The sequence below is a fragment of the Mustela nigripes genome, chromosome 13, assembly GCF_022355385.1.
Source record: "Mustela nigripes isolate SB6536 chromosome 13, MUSNIG.SB6536, whole genome shotgun sequence".
Classification (NCBI taxonomy): domain Eukaryota; kingdom Metazoa; phylum Chordata; class Mammalia; order Carnivora; family Mustelidae; genus Mustela; species Mustela nigripes.
In genome coordinates, this window is record NC_081569.1 from 31,943,704 (window position 1) to 31,965,359 (window position 21,656).

At 35.6% G+C, this 21,656-nt stretch overlaps 1 protein-coding gene across 4 annotated transcripts in view; it reads left to right on the forward strand.

Moving 5' to 3' along the window:
* MYO9A (myosin IXA) overlaps nucleotides 1-21,656 on the forward strand; it is a 283,835-nt gene that overhangs the window by 189,605 nt on the left and 72,574 nt on the right. For all 4 annotated transcript variants that reach the window (XM_059371925.1, XM_059371927.1, XM_059371928.1 and 1 more), the window contains 5 exons: nucleotides 1,653-1,795; nucleotides 4,624-4,847; nucleotides 5,359-5,475; nucleotides 7,172-7,360; nucleotides 8,738-8,785. In XM_059371925.1, the coding sequence (XP_059227908.1) occupies nucleotides 1,653-1,795; nucleotides 4,624-4,847; nucleotides 5,359-5,475; nucleotides 7,172-7,360; nucleotides 8,738-8,785 (721 nt within the window). The remainder of the gene's footprint in view (nucleotides 1-1,652; nucleotides 1,796-4,623; nucleotides 4,848-5,358; nucleotides 5,476-7,171; nucleotides 7,361-8,737; nucleotides 8,786-21,656) is intronic.

The following is a 21,656-nucleotide window of genomic DNA, read 5'->3' on the forward strand; positions in this document are numbered from 1 at the left end:
GTCATTTGTAGTAACCTTTGTAGAATAACTTTTCTTTTTTTTTTTTTAAGATTTTATTTATTTATTTGACAGAGAGAAATCACAAGTAGATGGAGAGGCAGGCAGAGAGAGAGAGAGAGAGGGAAGCAGACTCCCTGCTGAGCAGAGAGCCCGATGCGGGACTCGATCCCAGGACCCTGAGATCATGACCCGAGCCGAAGGCAGCGGCTTAACCCACTGAGCCACCCAGGTGCCCCTAGAATAACTTTTCTTTACACTCTTGAGATGTATAAGTGTAGTAATAGGCTTTTTAAAAAGAATGATGAAAAAAAGGATGTGGGTTTCAAATCCAGATAGACCTGATTTTAACTTCCAGCTTTATCAGCCTTCCAAGCCTCAGTTTGCTCATGGTTAAAAATAAGGATAATAAAAGCTACTTATCATAGTAGGCATGAAAATAAGGTATATCATAAAGGGATAGTACCTGGCTCCTGGTAGATGCTCATGTTTTTTTGATTGACTGAGTGCATATACAAAGAAAAAAACAAATGGACAAATAAGCTCCTAGTATAGGGTTAGGATACATGATATATGGTCAGGTACTTGAGCTGTCATTATTATCTTAAGGTGGTTTTTTGGTTTATTTATTGGGGGAGAGTATATATAAACACTAAAAGTGAGGCCGTATAGCAAAGTAGTTAGGCATTTTCAGCTTTGTCACTCACTGTAATTTTGGGAAAGTTACCTAATGTTTAAGCTTCCAGGTATATAATGGTTATAGTAGTTTGAAAGTAAACTTGTTTTTATAAATAAATTAAGGTAGCCAATGTAAGCACTTGTGTCTGGAGCAAAATAACAACTCAAATAAATGGTGGCCTTTGTTAATAAATAATATTGGTAACCTCTAAATATAAAATAGTCACATTAAAATCGTTATAATGGTAAGTGGGAAGATTTAAAATTATATCTTCATCGTGATTACAGTGATATAAGAATGGGCATACTTAAGGATAAGGAATGGAAGGAAATTACTCCTTCCCAAAAAGGTAAACAAATACGTATTAGAGTGATAGGCTATCGGTGATGTTTTAAAAAGTATTTTCTTTGTTGTTAAGTTATTTATATGCAAAGTTCAAGCTGGAAAGAAGATAAGAGTGAAAAGATGGCAGTTTAGGAATCAGAAAACCTGAGTTGGAATTCTAGTTTCACTGGTTTTTAGCCATTTTATTTTGGGGAATTATTTACCATCTCTGGGACTTACTATTTCTTGTATTCAAGATGAGAAAACCATCTCCCTTCCAGATTGAATTTTTTTTTTTTTAAAGATTTATTTATTTATTTATTTATTTGAGAGAGAGACAGTGAGAGAGCATGAGCGAGGAGAAGGTCAGAGGGAGAAGCAGACTCCCCGTGGAGCTGGGAGCCCGATGCGGGACTCGATCCCGGGACTCCGGGATCATGACCCGAGCCGAAGGAAGTTGTCCAACCAGCTGAGCCACCCAGGCATCCCAGATTGAAATTTAAATGTGAATTTGAAGATCAAATATGATTAAACTTAAGTGTGAAGGTAATGAAGTAACACATATGAAGGTCTTTATATAGCTCAAAGTGATGTGCAAATATTGTCACTGCAACATACTAATTTCCATTTTTACCTTTATTTTTAAAAATAGACCTCAGAGAGCTAAGATGAGATTCTGGGCCAAAGGGAAACAAGGGGAGAAGAAGACTACCCAAGTGAAAGCTGCCACCCAGTCAGAGGTTTTGGGATTCCTTGCTGGCTCAGATACGATTCTGTCTCATCAGTTTCCAGATGGTAAAAATGGACAAAGAATGGAGATTGTCTTTATAATTTGTTCACTCTTTCTTATTCCTCTAGTGTTTGCAGTGGCAATCCTGTTTGCCAGATAGTGTAATGAACCAGAGTTGTAAAATCTCTCCTTACATAAAAGATAATTATAAAATTACATTGTGTAGAAGTTCCAAGGAAGTGTGGTGCAAAATGGTGAAGCAACAACTTTAAGAATGATAGTGAATCTTCATTTAGTCTCAGTTTTCTAATGTGTAAAAATTTAGCTGTCATTCATTCACTTAACAAATACGTATTTTTATTAGAAATTAAGATAATAGCAGCTAAGTGCTTAGCATGTGCAATACTCTGTACTAAGCATGTTGTATGTATTAATATTTCATCACAATTTTGGGGGGTTCGTATGATTATTATTCCCAGTTTATAGATGAGAAAACTGAAGCACAGAGAAGTTATCTCCTTATACACAGTAGTTGGCAAAGCTGAGATGTGAAGTTAGGTAACCTAGCTCCAGAGGCCACATTCTTAACCACTGTGCTATATTTTAAGTACCTACTATGTATCAAGTATTTGCTATACTATACTGACTTTATAATTGTAGCTGTCATTTTAATTTTGGGGGCATCAATCATAACGCACTTGGACATACCCAGTAGTTAGTTCATCTATTGAGAAAACTGGCCTTTCTCAATGCTAGAATTACTAATGCTCTAAGGATTCCAGTAATTCCAGCATTAGGTGATTATGCCATTTTCCTCAACCCTTTGCACAAGCATGTTTGAGAGTTTTTAATCATTATGCAAAGATGTCAGCTATCTTCAACAGTAAATCGGGTGGATAAATATCAGAGGTGGGTGTGTGGTAATGAGTGGGTGAAATACCAGTGGGTAGGTGAATAAAATAAAAAGAAGAATAAATGAAACAAGATGGGATTGGGAGGGAGACAAACCATAAGTGACTCTTAATCTCACAAAACAAACTGAGGGTTGCCGGGGGGAGGGGGTTTGGGAGAAGGGGGTGGGATTATGGACATTGGGGAGGGTATGTGATTTGGTGAGTGCTGTGAAGTGTGTAAACCTGGTGATTCAAAAACCTGTACCCCTGGGGAAAAAAAAATATGTTTAAAAAAAAAAAAAAAAAGTAGATCTAGGAAGAAAGTTATCTCTAAAGGAAAGATAGAGCAGGTCCAGTTACAATAAATAAACAAAACTTCTCATACCTAGGATAACACAAAGGGGAAAGGAGAATAAGATTAACAAGTTTCACATAGGAATGAATGAGCCAAAGCAGAGGCACCCATGTGTCAGAGAAAAAAATGGTAGACCTATAGTTAGATCCCTGTTTTTGTGTCTTTTGTGGCTTTGCATCTATGAGTTGGCAAACTGATAGGGTTAAAAATCAATAGTAAATTAAGTGAATACTACAAGTTCAGTTTGGAAATTTGGGAAATCCTTACCATTGCATTACTAAGAGGATCAATTTCCTATATCTAATCTGGTTTATAGTAATCATTCTAGATTTTTCATTTTTCACAGTTCTATTCTCCATGGTTATTTTTAAGAAGGAAGCATAAAGCTCTTAAGTTGAAGCATGTATCATTAGTAGACTTCATTGTGTGTTGCTTCATGAGGATATATATATATAGAGAGAGAGAGAGATTGTAGCTTCTTATTCATCTTTGGGTAGTAATTTATTAAGTTATCCCTTGTTTTTAATACTGAAACAGTGTTATAATTTCTTTAGTAACCATTATTTCTTTTATTATAATATTTACTTTGCTAAATTAAATTATTAGATACTTCTATGCCTTTGTTATATAATGGAATTAAAATCAATTGATACTAACTTGCATATATGTATATTTTGTATCTTTATAATTTTTATTCTGGTGCCATATCTGAGATTGGGCTTGTCTTCTTTCTGCCTGAGGTAGCATTTAGCATGTAGGAGGCTGCTTTTCTTCTTCATTATCAGAATTAGCTTTTAGAAGGAATGAGGACATAGCATTAGACAGGTGAATATGTATGGGGAAACAAATAGCTATGTGAAATGAGAAGAGGCCAACATATTTATCAAGCCCCAGGTAGGGCTTTGGCAAGCCCAGTATAGTTCTAGATTTTGATGGGCTTACATGTATCCATTTCCCTGTTGTAAACAGAGATGATTTGTTGTGCTTTCCAGTATTACAGACTAAGATGTAATGCATTCCAGGAATTCTTTGAGAAATTTGGACAATTATTTGGGAGATGTATAAGAAAATCCTAAATACCAAAGAGACCCAGAAGTGAGCTAGTTGACTTTCCTAGCTCCCTAGACAGGTTGCCACGATAACTATAGATAATATCACTGAAGTATTTATGGCTTTAGACCCTAGTAATGAAATAATAATTATCAAATTTCACTGGCTTGCTGGATTCATATATAGTTGAATATTCATTCAAACAAATATAGTAAAGCTATGACTGGCTTAATGGTCAGCATTTAATGTGCTGGGGTGGTTACGTATATTCTTCCTTTTCTTCCTTTGGGACTGAGGTATTTGAGATGCAGGCTTCAGTTCTTTAAGATACCTCCACCCAGGTTTTCAGTGTCAGACCTTAGCCCCATGGGGGACATAATAGCATTTTCCATTGAAAAGTGGTAATTTAAGAATGCATTTTCTGTACAACTGTGCAGTCTGTATTTATTGTTTAACTGCCTGACCACAAACATTAGTTTTACTTTGCTTTTTGGTTACATATTTTTCCTTCAGTGACTTACTAAAAAAGAAGAATGTGGAGAATTCAATATTTTCACTAAAAATTTTTCTTTGGATACTTTATCTTGAATTATAGAATTAGTTCAGTATCATCCGACACCTCCTTTGAGCCCAGAATTGCCTGGTAGTTGCCGGAAGGAGTTTAAAGAGAACAAAGAACCTTCTCCAAAGGCAAAGCGGAAGCGAAGTGTGAAGATCAGCAGTGTGGCTTTGGAGTCTATGCACTGGCAAAATGACTCTGTCCAGATCATAGCAAGTGTCAGTGATTTAAAAAGTATGGATGAATTTCTTCTGAAAAAGGTACACTCTGCATGCTGAGTTAGGCCCATAAGTGGCTTTGACTATGGAATACTTTTTTTTATCAGAATATGGCCCCTAGAGATCAAGTTTACATATGCTTCAGTAAGTTAGATGGTCTATTCTTCATGGAAAAGGTGTAACTAATAGGATATGCATTACTCAGACTGGAAGGGCAGGATTTAAGGTTTTATACTTTACTGTTGACTTGCATGTTACCATAATTGTCACATTATATTCCATGTGGTAAGGTGAGGCTTGTCATTGCATACTTGGAGTTTTTGCTCTGGTAACAGAATGATAGAATAATCCAGTGTTAGAAGGACCTTAGAAATCATCTGGTAGTAATAAAATGTTGACTCTCTAGTCGTGCTTTTACCTAAGTCCTGTAATAACAGGGGCTTGCACTTTCAGGACCATCAGGACCGTCATTGTTGAAGAACCAATCAGTGTCACTGTTGTATTCACCTCTTTTTAATTGATTATGTACCAAAACTCTTTTTGTGGCCCCCAGATGAATGATCTAGATAATGAAGACAGCAAGAAAGACACATTAGTGGATGTTGTATTTAAAAAAGCCTTGAAAGAATTTCGGCAGAATATCTTCAGCTTTTATTCGTCTGCCTTGGCGGTAAGTTGGAATGTGTTAGAAGATATTCACTAATTAACATATGAAAAATTTGGCTATGCTGTAGAAGATAGTATGGAGGCTGTGTTCAATGAGAGATTTCTCAAATTCCTTCTTTGTTTTAGGAATAGGAGGGAAAAGAATACTGACTGGTCTCAGATTAATACCTTCCTCCAGTTTCCTTGAGTTGTTTTTTTTTCCCTCTCTTAACGATGTTGAATCTTCTTATAAGGTGATAAATTCACATATTATAAAAGTGATTCTATGGCTTTCTACTATTTTGACTTCTCATAATCCTAAATGACTTTAGCTTCTAATTTTCATATGTGTGGAATTGTACATTTTTCCCCAGTGGAATTAGAGCAGTTTATGTTCACTGATTTATATATCAGTTTATTTGACTTTCAGATTTACCTTACAATTTTATATGACCTTGGTCATGTTTTAGAAAGTTTATTTTCTTGCTAAAGTAGATAATAATTAATGCTTTGCTCTCTAGAATCTATGAATTTTCATATTTTATAAAATAATTTGTATTCATTTTTCTTTGTTCAGTCTATAATTCATTGTGAAAAGAGAAATCAGGAGAACTTTCTTGTGTATCCTCTACTTTTTCTTTCTCAGTATAAGAATTTTTTTTTTTTTTTAAACATAAACCATGCAGTCTGAGAGAATAGGAATTTCAAGACCCTAGGAGCACTGGGTGTGGTGAAAAAATAATGAATACTGTTATGCTGAAAATAAATAAAAAATAAATTAAAAACAAACAAACAAAAGAGTAATCAAACTGGGAAAAAAAAAAAGGAATTTCAGGACCCTAATAAGAGTAGTGATGAGACTATGGCAAATGACTAATTTTGCATAGAGATAACGTTGACCGTATTTTTCTAATACTGTGCAACTGCTTATTATGTTCATGTCTTTCTCTGCTTCATACCTGTATTTCCTAGATTAGGGACTTCAGGTTGTTGGGTACTACAATACGCTTAAGTAATATAAGAAGTGCCAAAATTATGAAATAGAGCTCAATAGTGGTTTTCTAACACTAGATCAAAAATGTTCAACTTATTTGAGGAAGTGAAGGAGAAACCAATTCTAAACATATATAACACTTTGGGTCATGTTAAACACCCCCCCCCCCTTATTTCTCTCACAAAAATTCCAGACCTTATTTAAATAAGTTAAAAGTAATCCCATGTAGTCTTTTATGAGTAGTACAGTGTTATTCAGAACATGTCATTCTTCTTTGGAAAAATAAAATAATGGTTACCTAATGTATTATTAGGCAAGGATTCAAATATTTATTCTTTCAATTTTAGAGTGGAACTATCTAAGCAAGTTTCATTTCTGAGGTGATAAGTAATTAAGTGGGATGCAAATAATCTTTATAGCTAAATATAGTTTAAAAGCCAGGCTTGTGGAGAAGTTCCCAGGATTTTCTGAAATTGTTACATTGTTTAAACTGTTAAGTATTTTGCTAGAATTTAATAGTTTTTATTCTGCAGACATTCATTCCACAGTAGAGAGGGCATTTACAGATAAAATGTGACCATTTACAGATACAGTGTGACCTCATGGGCTCGCCCATTAGAAAGGGTCCTAGTCTTTGTTCTTAACACTACCCAATACAAGTTGAATCAATCTTCTGTGTTTAGATAAATTCTTTATACCTTACATGTCTTCTCTTATTGCTTATTAGGTAGATGATGGGAAAAGCATACGATATAAAGACCTCTACGCACTATTTGAACAGATTCTGGAAAAGACCATGAGGCTTGAGCAGCGTGATTGGAGTGAATCTCCAGTCAGAGTTTGGGTCAACACTTTTAAAGTGTTTTTGGATGAATATATGAATGAATTCAAAACTTTGGATTGTATACCCACAAAGGTAAATATGATATGTTTGATTTTTAAAAGGATTCAGTTAAGAATTCATTTTAAGAGTCTTTCTTAAAAGTTTATCAGACCATATTATCTAAACCTTCTGCAATTAATATATTCTTTGCTGAGTTAAAATATAACATTGTGTCCTCAGCATTATACCCTCCACTTTGATAGAGGTCACTACATGAATTTCCTTTTGAAAAACTGTGGTTAAAGATGTAATTCATTGGGCACCTAGGAGTGGCTCTGCGTTAAAGCCTCTGCCTTTGGCTCTGGTCATGATCCCAGGGTCCTGGGATCGAGCCCTGCAATGGGCTCTCTGCTCAGCTGGGAGCTTGTTTCCCCCTCTCTCTGCCTGCCTCTCTGCCTACTTGTGATCTCTACCTGTCAAATAAATGAATAAAATCTTTAAAAAAAAAAAAAAAGATGTAATTCATTATATCTTTTGATGGCCTTTTTGTAAGGAAACACAAATTTTATTTCTTCTTGAATTAGGTTTTAGGAAAATGTGTGTTTTTTGAAATCTGTATAACAGTAATAACAACATTTACTTATTGAGTACCAGAAATTATACTAGGTGTTGGATATTTTAGTTAATTCTTGCTTCAGCCCTATTAAATAACTTATGAAATCCATATTACAGAAGACAAAGTTCTGTGTTATATGTTTTCTTTCAGTACTCCAGTTGAAATAATTAGGTATTTAATTATTAGGTATCAGGAATACTATTTTTATTGATTAGGTCCTGTTTTATTTTCAGTTATTTTAATTTATATGTGTTTAAATTTATAAGCCATTTCAACTCACTTTTGAAATAGCCAGATATAAATTAATCCTTGAAAGTTCTTGTGTTCTAGGTCTAGGTTATACAGAAGATTTTTTTAGTAGGCATATATTGCCTTTGTTTATAATCTTAAAGGTTAAGTTTGGATTGTCCTATACTGTGGTTATTCGGAAATGTCATGTATAAAAGAGCCTTCTGTGTCCCATATGATACCTTTGTATATTTAGCTCTGGGATGGAGAGTATTTTAGAGCTAAAATATGGAAAGTCCAGGCTTAAAAGTTAATAATCATTTAGTTAATGACTAAAATAAAATAATCATTTAAATTAATATGGAATGGCTTCTGAACAGAAATGATGTTTTAAAAAGGTAAGAATCCCTAAAGTATCCTTTTATTCTATCACTTTTATGGGTACTATGTTTCACTGAATTCAAAAATTTTCTTACATTTGCTTGCCAGCACTGCACATTTTCTTCTGAACAATAAAAAACTGTTTATACTATTACCTGTTGAGCAAAAATCTAAGCATTCACAAAGAAGTAAGAAAGTATGTTTGTCTTTGCTATATCACAGTTTCTGTATTTCTCTCCCATCAGGTACCAAAAACAGAAAGAAAGAAAAGAAGGAAAAAAGAAACTGATTTAGTAAGTTATAATCCATTTCTTATGTTAGGGTGAAGTAATTTTTAGCAGTGTGAAGTATATTTTAAAATATTTCTGTGGATATATTTAAGGAATATTTATCAGATGCCCAAGGGTTTATCATTTATGTCTTTACAAAAATTTGCAGTGGCAGAAATATCTTGAATTCTGTCACTTGTTATCAGTGGTGGTTTCCTAAAATGGTAGAGACATGAAAATGTTTACTCATAAAAGATACAAATATCTCTTTTCAGACATAGGAGCTTTTTAACTTTCCCTCCTTTCTTTAAAAAAAAAAATTAAGACTAAGATTTTACAAATATAACTACTTCTAATTCAAAAGACATTCCAGAATATTATGCCATGTTCTTATCTGTTGTATTATGTATCTTTATTGTGTATTTTACAATAATCTCTGTAATTACGAAGATGACTTACTCCCTAGAGAAGCTCATAATTTACCAGTGAAGGTAGGCATTTTAAAAAGTCATTAGAATAAAATAGCACAAAGTCTGTTGAATTATGGAAAGGGAAAATGAAGGAAAGTTTTACAAAAGAAAATACATTTTTGCTCATTCTTGACAAAGGAGGAGTAGCTTGGAAAGATAGTATCTAGCCAAGGGGGAAAAGTATAGTAGTCGCCCTTCTCCACCATTTTACTTAACTGCACTTTTACTTAACCTGTGGTCAGTCTGGAAGCACATGATCCTCCTTCTACATCAGCCTTTTCTGCTTCATTTTGCTCCTTTATGTTAGGGAGATGGCTTCTTTCCTTAAACTTCATGAACAACCTGTGCTAGTGTCAAACTTTTCTTCTGCAGTTTCCTCACCTCTCTCAGCCTTCATAAAATTGGAGAGAGTTAGGGCCATATTCTGGATTAGGTTTTGGCTTAAGGGAATGTTATGACTGGTCTGATCTTCTGTCCAGACGACTGAAACTTTCTCTGTAACAGCAATAAAGCTGTTTCACTGTTTTATCATCTACTTGTTCACTGGAATAGTGCTTTTAGATTCCTTCAATTTTTCCTTTGTATTCACAGCTTAGCTAACTGTTTGATGCAGAAGGCCTAGCTTTCAGCCTCTCTCGGCTTTTGACATGCCTTCCTGACCAAACTTAATCATTTCTGGCTTTTGATTTAAAGCAAGAGACATGTTAAAAAAAATTAAGTGAGAGGCATGTGAGTCTTTCTTTCATGTAAACGCTTAGGGCTATTAATTAGCCAGTTTCCATATTACTATATTTCAGGAAACAGGGAAGCCTGACGAGTGGGAGAGAAACAGGAGACAGACTGGTCTTCTGAGTAGTCAGGACACACCCATTTATTGATTGCCTTTGCTCTCTTAGATGGGTGCAGTTTATGATGCCCCGAAACAATTAAAATAGTAACATCAGAGATCACTAATTCCGATCACCCTAAGAAGTATAGTAATAATAAAAACCTTGAAATATTGTGAGAGTTACTGAAATGTGACACAGAGACACAAAGTGAGCAAATGCTGTTGGAAAAATGGTGCTGACAGACTTGGTCATTTCAGAGTTCCACACACCTGTGAACTGCAGTATAGCAGAGTGCAACAAAAGGACATAGGCTTGTATCTAAGCCCTTAGCCTTGTTTACTTTTGTTCTCTGAAGTAGCATTTTCCAATTGAGTTACCTTAGACAGCTTAGTCTCTGAGTTTCAATGTACTCATGTATAAAATAGGAATAATACCACCCACCACCGAGGATTTTTATGACGGTTAAATGAGATGATACATATCCTAAGGAAAGGGTAGTGTTTGGGCGCTTTATATACTTTAAGTCTTGAAAGAATAGTCTTTTTCATGTCTGTGCAGAAAAGAACAATACCTCAAGATAAGAATGAGCAAAGCATCTGACATATATAAAAGGACGGTAAGGACAATTCATTTATTCAACAGCTATTTTATTTCAGGGACTATGATAAATCATAGAAATATTAGGAAATATACAAATAAATGTTTACACTTGTTAGGCAAATTAAAATGATTGCTCATCAATGGGCAAAACTGAAAATGAATTAGTTACCTAATTTAGAAGGATATATAAATATAGATTTTTCTCAATATTGTGAATTGGCTCATTTGTATAACCTTCTTGGAGAAGGTACTTTAACAATCATGCATTTTTAAGTTTTAGAAATATTTAAAAACAAAACCAAAATATGTTGACCTAGCAATTCTACATCTAGGAATTTTTCCAGTAGATATATCACACTCGTTCATGCTGCAATGTATAAGGCTTTTTAATTGAAGAGGAGTTTGTAATGGCGAGATGCTGAAAACAACCTAAATTTACAAGGAAATGGTTAAATAAGCTAGATTACACTCATGAAATAGGATGCTGCTTTTAACACTAAAGTAAAAGAAGCCATTCTCCAAGATGTTTTGTTAAGGAGCTAATCACTATATAGAAAGCTACTATTTGTAAATTTTTAAAAAATAAAAAGCATTTTTATATCTGTACTCATACACACAAAATATCTCAGATACAAAAAACTAGTATCAATGATTATTTTCTATAAACAGGAACTAGACAGAATCCAGAGGTAAGGAAAACTTTATCTTTTGTTGATTCTGTTTTGTACATTTTTTTAAGATAATTTTTAAAGCAATACTGTATTTTTATTGTAGAGATGCGACAACCTCTCAGATAGCAAATCAAACATTTCTAATATTAGGTGAATGGATATTGTGGTTTGGAATAAGAACTTCAGTGGCAGCAGTGGACGTTGTATATCCCAAACAACTTAGAAGGGGAGATACTGTAAAACACAGCATCAGAGGGCTGGACTGGTGATAGGAGGTGAAACCCTCCTGCCAAAGGTGCAAGTGAAGCATTTGGGAAAAAATATAAGAGCTGTGGTTTTTTGTTTGTTTGTTTTTGTGGGGTTTTTTTTTTGTTTTTTGTGTGGGTTTTTTGGTAAGAGCTGTTTTGTACTTGTTGATCCATTCAGAATAAAATAACTTTAAATAAAAACAACTTTAATATTAGAGTTCTAGGAAAAGAAAATAATGTGCATGTGTGTGATTTACAATTTTATGAATAGAGGAATATCTGTGAGGTAAAATGTTAGTATCTGGGAATAATTGAGGCATCACAGAACAAGGCCATATTATGAAACTGGGATGAACTGTGCGTTGATTTTTTTTTTTTTTTTAGTTAGTTGGTTATTTGATTAATTTGTTAAGACAAAAAGGACCACTAACACTCCACTACCAAGCACTTTATATAACTTTTTCTTTTAAAGATGTATTTATTTATTTGAGAAAGAGAGACTGCATGCATGCCCCGTTGTGAGAGATGGGGGAGGGCCTGAGGGAAAGGAGAGACAGAATCTCAAGCAGACTCTGCATTTAACGCAGAACCTGATGTGGGGCTTTATCTCATGACCCTGAGGTCATGATCTGAGCCAAAACCAAGAATCAGATGCTTAACTGACTGAGCCACCCAGGCGCCCCTATTTAACTTTTCAATTTGAGGCATAATTGACATGAAACATTACTTTCAGGTATACAGCATGATCATTTAGTATTTGTATATGTTGTGAAATGATCACAATAAGTTGAGTTAACATCTATCACTATAGATAGTTATAAAAAATTATTTTCATTTGATAAGGACTTTTAAGATCTACTCTCTTAGCAATTTTCTTTTTTCTTTTTTTTTTTTTTAAAGATTTTATTTATTTATTTGACAGAGAGATTACAAGTAGGCAGAGAGGCAGGCAGAGAGAGAGAGGAGGAAGCAGGCTTGCTGCTGAGCAGAGAGCCCGATGCGGGACTCGATCCCAGGACCCTGAGATCATGACCTGAGCCAAGGCAGCAGCTTAACCCACTGAGCCACCCAGGCGCCCCTCTCTTAGCAATTTTCAAATATGTGATACGGTATTATTAACTATAGCCACCATATTCTATATTTTATCCTCCTGACTTTTTTTTTTCATTTCATTTTATTTTATTTTATTTTGTTTCTTTTCAGTGTTCTGAAATTCCTTGTTTATGCACCACACCTAGTGCTCCAGGCAATATGTGCCTTCCATAATAACCCACCACCAGGCTCACCCAACCCCCACCCCTCTCCCCTCCAGAACCCTCAGTTTGTTTCTCAGAGTCCACAGTCTCTCATGGTTTGTCTTCCCCTCCGATTTCCCCCAACTCATTTCTCTCCATCTCCCAGTGTCCTCTGTGTTATTCCTTATGCTCCACAAGTAAGTGAAACCATATAATAATTGAAACTCTCCACTTGACTTATTTCACTCAGCATGATCTCTTTTAGTCCCGTCCATGTTGATACAAAAGTTGGGTATTCATCCTTTCTGATGGAGGCATAATACTCCATTGTATATATGGACCATATCTTCTTTATCCATTCATCCATTGAAGGGCATTCTTTCCACAGTTTGGCAACTCTGGCCATTGCTGCTATGAACATGGGGATACAGATGGCCCTTCTTTTCACTACATCTGTATCTTTGGGTTAAATACCCACTGGTACAATTGCAGGGTCATAGGGTAACTCTGTTTTTAATTTCTTAAGGAATCTCCATACTGTTTTCCAAAGTGGCTACACCAACTTGCATTCCCACCAACAGTGTAAGAGGGTTCCCCTTTCTCCACATCCTCTCCAACACATGTTGTTTACTGTCTTGTTAATTTTGGCTATTTTAACTGGTGTAAGATGGTATCTCAATGTGTTGAGTTTTTTTTAAAGATTTTATTTATTTATTTGACAGAGATCACAAGTAGGCTGAGAGGCAGGCAGAGAGAGAGGGGGAAGCAGGCTCCCTGCTGAGCAGAGAGCCTGATGTGGGGCTTGATTCCAGGACCCTGGGATCATGACCTGAGCCAAAGGCAGAGGCTTCAACTCATTGAGCCACCCAGGTGCCCCTCAATGTGGTTTTGATTTGAATCTCCCTGATTGCTAATGGTGATGAACATTTTTTCATGGGTCTGTTAGCCATTTGTATGTCTTCTTTGGAGAAGTATCTGTCATGTCTTCTGCCCATTTTTTGACATGATTATCTATTTTGTGTATACAGAGTTGTCGAGTTCTTTATAGATCTTGAATATCAGCCCTTTGTCTGTAGTGTCGTTTGTGAATATCTTCTCCCATTCTGGGGTTGCCTCTTTGTTTTGTTGACTGTTTCCTTTGCTGTGCAGAAGCTTTTGATCTTGATAAAGTCCCAAAGTTCATTTTTGCTTTTGTTTCCTTTGCTTCTGGAGATACATTTTGAAAGAAGTTGCTGTGGCCAATGTCAAAGAGATTACTGCCTATGTTCTCCTTTAGGATTTTGATAGATTCCTGCCTCATGTTGAGGTCTTTTATCCATTTCGAGTTTATCTTTGTGTATGGTGTAAGATAATCGTTGAGTTTCATTCTTCTACACATAGAGCTGTCCAATTTTCCCAGCACCATTTATTGAAGAGACTTTTTCCCACTGTATATTTTTTCCTGCTTTGTCAAAGATTATTTGACTACAGAGTTGAGGGTCCATATCTGGGCTCTCTACTCTGTTCCCCTGGTCTATGTGTCTGTTTTTGTGCCAGTACCATGCTGTCTTGGTGATCACAGCTTTGTAGTAAAGCTTGAAATCAGGCAACGTGATGCCCCCAGTTTGGGGGGGTTTGTTTGTTTGTTTGTTTTTTCAAAACTTCCTTAGCAATTTGGGGTCTCTTCCAGTTCCAAACAAGTTTTAGGATTGTTTGTTCCAGTTCTTTTAAAAATGCCAGTGGAATTTTGGTCGGGATGGCATTGAAAGTATAGATTGCTCTAGGCAGTATAGACATTTTAACAATGTTTATTCTTCCAATCCATGAGCATGGAATGCTTTTCCATCTTTTTGTGTCTTCTTCAATTTCTTTAATGAGTGTTTCGTAGTTCTTCGAGTACAGATCCTTTACCTCTTTGGTTAGGTTTATTCCCAGGTATCTTACGGTTCTTGGTGCTATAGTAAATGGAATTAATTCTCTCATTTCCCTTTTCTGTATTTTCATTGTTAGTGTATAAGAAAGCAACTGATTTCTGTACATTGATTTTGTATCCTGCCACCTTACTGAATTGCTGTATGAATTCTAGTAGTTTGGGGGTGGACTCTTTTGGGTTTTCCGTATAAAGTATCATGTCATCTGCAAAGAGAGTGAGTTTGATGTCTTCATTGCCAATTTGAATACATTTTATTTCTTTTTGTTGTCTGATTGCTGTTGCTAGGACTTCTAGTACTATGTTGAACAACAGTGGTGAGAGTGGACATCCTTGTCATATTCCTGATCTCAAAGGGAAGGCTGTCAGCTTTTCCTCATTGAGGATGATAATTGCTGTGGGTTTTTCATAGATTTTATAAAGTTGAGGAATGTCCTCTCTATCCCTATATATTAATCGTTTTAATCAGGAACAGATGCTGTATCCTGTCAAATGCTTTTTCTGCATTAATTGAGAATTAATTGATTTGTTCTGTCACATTGATTGATTTGCAAATGTTGAACCACCCTTGCATCCCATAGATAAATCCCACCTGGTCATGGTGGATAATCTTTTTAATGTACTCTTGGATCCTATTAGCGTAGGATCTTGTTGAGAATCTTAGCATCCAAATTCATCAGGGATAGTGGTCTGAAATTCTGCTTTTTGGTGGGGTCTTTGCCTGGTTTGGGGATCAGGGTAATACTGGCTTCATAAAAAGAGTCTGGAAGTTTTCTTTATGCTTCAATTTTTGAAACCGCTTCAGGAGAATAGGTATTATTTCTTCTTTGAAAGTTTCGTAGAATTCCCTAGGGAATCCATCAGGTCCTGGGCTCTTGTTTTTTGGGAGGTTTTTGATCCCTGCTTCAATCTTGTTACTAGATATTGGTCTATTCCGGTTGTCAATTTCTTCCTGATTCAGCTTTGAAAGTTTATAGGTTTCTACGAATGCATCCATTTCATCTAGGTTGCTTAACTTATTGGCATATAACTGTTGATAATAATTTCTGATGACTGTTTCTGTTTCCTTGGTGTTAGTCCTGACCTCTCCTTTTTCATTCATAATTTTATTAATTTGGGTCCTCTCTCTTTTCTTTTGGGTTAGTTTGGCCAATGGTTTATCAATTTTATTGATTCTTTGAAAAAACCAGCTTCTAGTTTCGTTGATGTGTTCTATTGTATCTCTAGTTTTTATCTCATTGATCTCTGCTCTAATCTTGATTATTTCCCTTCTTGTGTGCGGGGTTGGCTTAATTTGTTGTTGATTCTCCAGTTCTTTGGGGTATAAAGAGAGCTAGTGTATTCTTGATTTTTCAGTTTTTTTGAGGGAGGCTTGGATAGCAATTTATTTCCCCCTTAGGACTGCCTTTGCTGTATCGTATAGGTTTTGGACCAAAGTGTCTTCATTCTCATTGGTTTCCATGAATTGTTTTAAGTTCTTCTTTGATTTCCTGGTTGATCCAAACATTCTTAAGCAGGGTGGTCATTAGCTTCCACGTGTTTGGATTCCTTCCAAACTTTTTCCTGTGGTTGAGTTCCAGTTTCAAAGCATTGTGGTCTGAGAATATGCAGGGAATAATTTCAAACAAGGACTTCACAGGCAACATGATGTCAATAAAAATGTATCTTTTAATAATCATTCTCAACGTGAATGGCCTAAATACTCCCATAAAACCGCACAGGGTTGCAGATTGGATAAAACGACAGGACCCGTCCATATGTCGTCTACAGAAGACACATTTTGAACCTAAGGATACATCCAGACTGAAACCGAAGGGATGAAAAGCATATTTCATGCCAGTGGTCCTCAAAAGAAAGCTGAGGTAGTGATTCTTTTATCAGAGAAATTAGATTTTAAACTAAAGACTGTAGTCAGAGTACAGAAGGACACTACATCACTCTTAAAGTGTCTGTCCACCCAGAAGATCTAACAGTTGTACATATTTATGCCCCCAATACGTGAGCAGCCATCTACATAAGAGAACTGTTAATCAAGATAAAGAGTCATATTGATATGAATACATTAACAGTCACTGTCAGTAATAGACATGCCACTGTCAGTAATAGACAGATCATCCAAGCAGAAAATCAATAAAGGAGCAAGAGTATTGAATGACACATTGGACCAGATGGACCTCATAAATACATGCAGAACATTCCACCCTAAAACAACAGAACACTCATTCTTCTCAAGCACACATGGGACTTTCTCCAGAATAGACCACATACTGGGTCACAAATCAGGGCTCAACCGATACTGACATAATTATTTTATAACTGAAAGTTTGTGCAACCTTCCCTACTATATATACATATATTTTAAAGATTTTATTTATTTATTTGACCAAGAGAGATCACAAATAGGCAGAGAGGCAGGCAGAGAAAGCGGGGGGAAAACAGGCTCCCTGCTGAGCAGAGAGCCCAAAGCAGGGCTCGATCCCAGGACCCTGAGATGACCTGAGCTGAAGGCAGAGGCTTAACCCACTGAACCACCCAGGCACTTGTAGTATATTTTAATGACAGGCAGTGTTGCCAGTATTCATCAATACTATTCTTGGTCTGGTTCTCTTTTGCCAGCATAATCTCTTAAATTTTTAACTAGTTTTTATTTTTAATTCAGGAATTCATATAAACATAATGATATTCATTGTAAAGTAAACCTCTTTTCCCAGCCCTTCTTCCTAGAGATAACGACTGCAACCAGTTGTTTTTTTTTATTTTAATTCCAGAAATAACCGGCGCCTTTAAAGCGTTTAAGTGTATATATATTCTCCTTCCTTTCTTAGGATATTCTGAGTGGAATTGTTTTTTTATTTTGTTTATGGTTGACTTTCTATAGAAATGTAAATTTGTCCATTGCTTTTTTTATGTTTGAGGTTTTTATCTTTCTTAGACAAATAATTATATTATTATTACAATTCTTTTACTTTTCCCATGCCTTTCACTCTTACATTTATTGTTTGATTTGTTTCCATTAAAAATAGTAATCATCTGGAATCTATTTTAGTCTCAAGTAAGAAATGGATCAAAGTTTGATTTATTTTTAAAAGCATGTCTATTGTCTGAACACTGTTGATGGATACATTTCTTTTTCACTGAAATACTGCTTTTATAATATACTTGATTCCACATGTATTTGGATTTAACTTTGAATTTCCTATTTTTATTCATTGATCTATATATACATCAAATCTCTTAAATTACTTTTTGTTTTATCACATACATGTACATGTATACCGCCGTAAACACATGACTCTAAAAAGTCTTGAAGGCTGTTCTTTTTGTGTACTTAAGTTTATATTTTAATTCCAATTAGTTAACATACAGTATTACATTAGTTTCAGGTGTACAATATAGTGGTTCAGCACCCATACAATACCATGTGCTCATCACCATGCACTTTTTCATCCCTTTCACCTATTTAGTCCAACTGCCACCACCTTCTCCTCCAGTAACCACCAGTTTGTTCTCCATAGTTAGGAGTCTTTTTTTTGTTGTTTTCCTCTTCCTCTTTGTTTTTCCTTTGCTCATTTGTTTTATCTTAAATTCAGCACGTGGGTGAAATCATACGATATTTGTCTTACTCTGATTACCTATTTTGCTTGGCATAATACCCTGTAGCTTCTTCCATATTGCAAATGGCAACATTTCATTCTTTTTTGTGGCTGAGTAAAAACTATATCTTCTTTACCTGTTCATCAGTGGATGGACATTTGGGCTCTTTTCATAATTTGGCTGTTGGTTGATTCCTATAACATCAGTGTGCATGTATCCTTATGGATTATTATTTTTGCAGTTGCTGGATCACTGGGTAGCTCTATTTTTAACTTTTTGAGAAACCTCCATACTGTTTTCCAGAGATTGCACCAGTTTCCATTGTCACCAACAGTACAAGAGGGTTCCCCTCTCTGTGCATTCTTGCCAACATCTCTTATTTCCTGCATTGTTCATTTTAGCCATTCTTAACAGGTGTGAGGTAATATCTCCTTGTAGTTTTGATTTCTATTTCCCTGATGATCGGTGGTGATGAGTGCCTTTTCATGTGTCTGTTAGCCATCTACATGTCTTCTTTGGAAAAATATCTATTTATATCTTCTACCCGTTTTTTAACCGGAGTATTTGTTTTTCAGGTGTTCAGTTTTAGTAATTTCTTTATGTATTTTCAACACTAATCTTTTTTTTTTAAGATTTTATTTATTTATTTATTTGACAGACAGAGATCACAAGTAGGCAGAAAGGCAGGCAGAGAGAGAGGAGGAAGCAGGCTCTCTGCCGAGTAGAGAGCCTGATGCGGGGCCCGATCCCAGGACCCTGAGATCATGACCTGGGCTGAAAGCAGAGGCTCAACCCACTGAGCCACCCAAGCCCCCCAGGTCTCAATCTCTTGGTCTGCATCTCAGCCAGCAGGGACAGGGAAAAGGCAACAGAGCCCATAACTCTAGCCATAAACTACAACGGCATACACCACTTATATTCACGTTTCATTGTCCAGAACCACTCATGTGACTGTTCATAGATGCTAAAGAAGCTGTAACATGTAAACTTTAGATAGTCATGTGCCTAGCTAGAGCTTTGCAACTCTGTATTAAAATAAATTCTATCTAATGGATATTGTTAGCATTGTTTTCTACAAGCAAGTACTTAATTCTAGTTCCTAACAGATGGTAAGCATCTATAAATATTTAATTGAATGAATGAATGCATGAGTGATTGGAAAGTGCTGCATGGTCCCCCCTGCTCTTGTCCAGCATTATTTCTCACTATTCTCTGCTTGTCTTCTCACTGACCTAGACCAGTTCTTCTTGTTTCATTTTCATTTCTTTCCCATTCCTCTCCCTTCTCTCCAGTGCCCCTCCCATCCTTCTCCTCTACCCTGCCCCCTTTTCATCCTGACATAATTATAGTTACAGAAAGTTTGCAGGAGAAGTAAAAGAACCCTATTTGTCTTCACTCAGATTTATTCAGATTTCACCAATTGTCCCAATATCCTTTGTTGTGTTCAGTTGTCATGCCTTCTTAAGCTCTTTTAATCTAGAACAATTCCTCAGTCTTAGATTTCATTGCATTGACATTGTTGAGGAACATGTACCAATTATTCGAAATTGTTCCTCAGTTTGAATTTGTCTTAAATTTATTCATGATTAGATTCAGGTTATGCATTTTGGGCATGGAATACCACAGAAGAGATGTGTTTTTTCAGTGTTTGATATCAGGAGATGTGATATTTATCTGTCCCATTACATTTGATGTCCATAAGGGTATTTAAAAAAAAAACAAAAAAGCTGCAAATTTACTGTTATTTTTCTTTGTAATTGATGAGTATCTTGTGGGAAGATACTCGAGACTGCAGATATTCTTATATTCCTCTCACCCACTAGTTTTAATATCCCTTGATGATTCTTCAGTGAATCAGTTATTACTGTGATGGTTGTCAAATAGTGTTTTTTAAAATTCCATCATTCATTCTATATTCATTAGTTGAATTTTTGCCATAAAGATTAGTTTTTCTTTCTAATTTATAGCTGCAGGAGACTCTCACTGAATAATTTGTGACAGTTGGAGCATCAAAAAAAAGGACAGGAAAAGGTTATAATCCGTTGAATAAAATAAAAGTCTGTGAGTCTATACTGATGTAAATAATTTCTTTTTGAAGAGTTTTTTTCTAATAGATAATGTATTTATATTATTAAAATATCTTTTGAAAAGTGTATATAAGAAGTCTAATGGGACTTTTCTCCTTTTTGTCTTCTACAGATACATATTGTTGTTTGTTTCTTATTTATCTTCCCAATGTTTCTTTATTCTGTATAAGAAATAAGGAGTATGCATATTTTCTATCCTTTCTCACACAATATTTAGCAAATTATATAATAATACAATACTCTTTTGTTTGTTGTTTTTATCATTGAGCAATATATTTAGGAAATCACTCTGTGTCTCTAGTAGACAGTCTTTAAGATTCTTGTTTCTGGTTATCCAACCAAACACTAATCTAGGCACTGCAGCTGGAATTAAGATTGTTAATCACCTCACTGTTTTTAACCCAAGTTTATCCTGGATTGTGCAGATGAGCCTAATAAAATCAGAGGAGGAAGTCAGAAGAGTCAGAGAGATGTAGCTGAAGAAAGATGCAGTAGACACAGATAGAAGAAGTGAGAGAAAGTAGAAGCATGAGAAGGATGCAGTCTGCTGTTGGTAGCTTTGAAGATGGAGAAAGGGTAACTGTTAGCAGTGGAATGTGAATGGACTATTAGAAGCTGAGAACAGCAACAGCCAGCTAACAGCCAGCAAGGAAACGGGACTTCCATTTTACAACTGCATGGAACCGAATTTTGTCAACAGTATGAATGAAATTGGAAAGAGATTATTCTCCAGAGCTTCCTGAAAGGCACATAGCCCTGACAATACCAATTTTAGCTTGGTGAGAGTTGTGTCTGACTTCTAGCCTCCAAAACTGGGAGGTTATGAATGGGTGTTGTTTTAAACTGCCAAGTGTATGGTAAATTGTTACAGCAACAATTGAAAACTAATGTAATAATTGTGCCTAGAAATCTGTCTACTACTCCTTTCTGAACCCCAGGTGGTTTCTCTTCCATTATAAACAATAGTGGCATGAGGGATAACTTGTGTGTATGAGAGAGAATAGACAGGGAATCCTAGGATCAAAATTCTGGTCATAGATAATAGAGGGTCCTGCTTTTATTACCTGAAGGAGGGATTGCATTTCTCAGTTTCAGCTATGGAAGTGGGTTGTTCAATTCATGGAAACCAATGAGAATGAAGACACTTCTGTCCAAAATCTATGGGATACAGCAAAGGTGGTCCTAAGGGGGAAATACATAGCCATCCAAGCCTCCCTCAAAAAAATTGAAAAATCCAGAATACACCAGCTG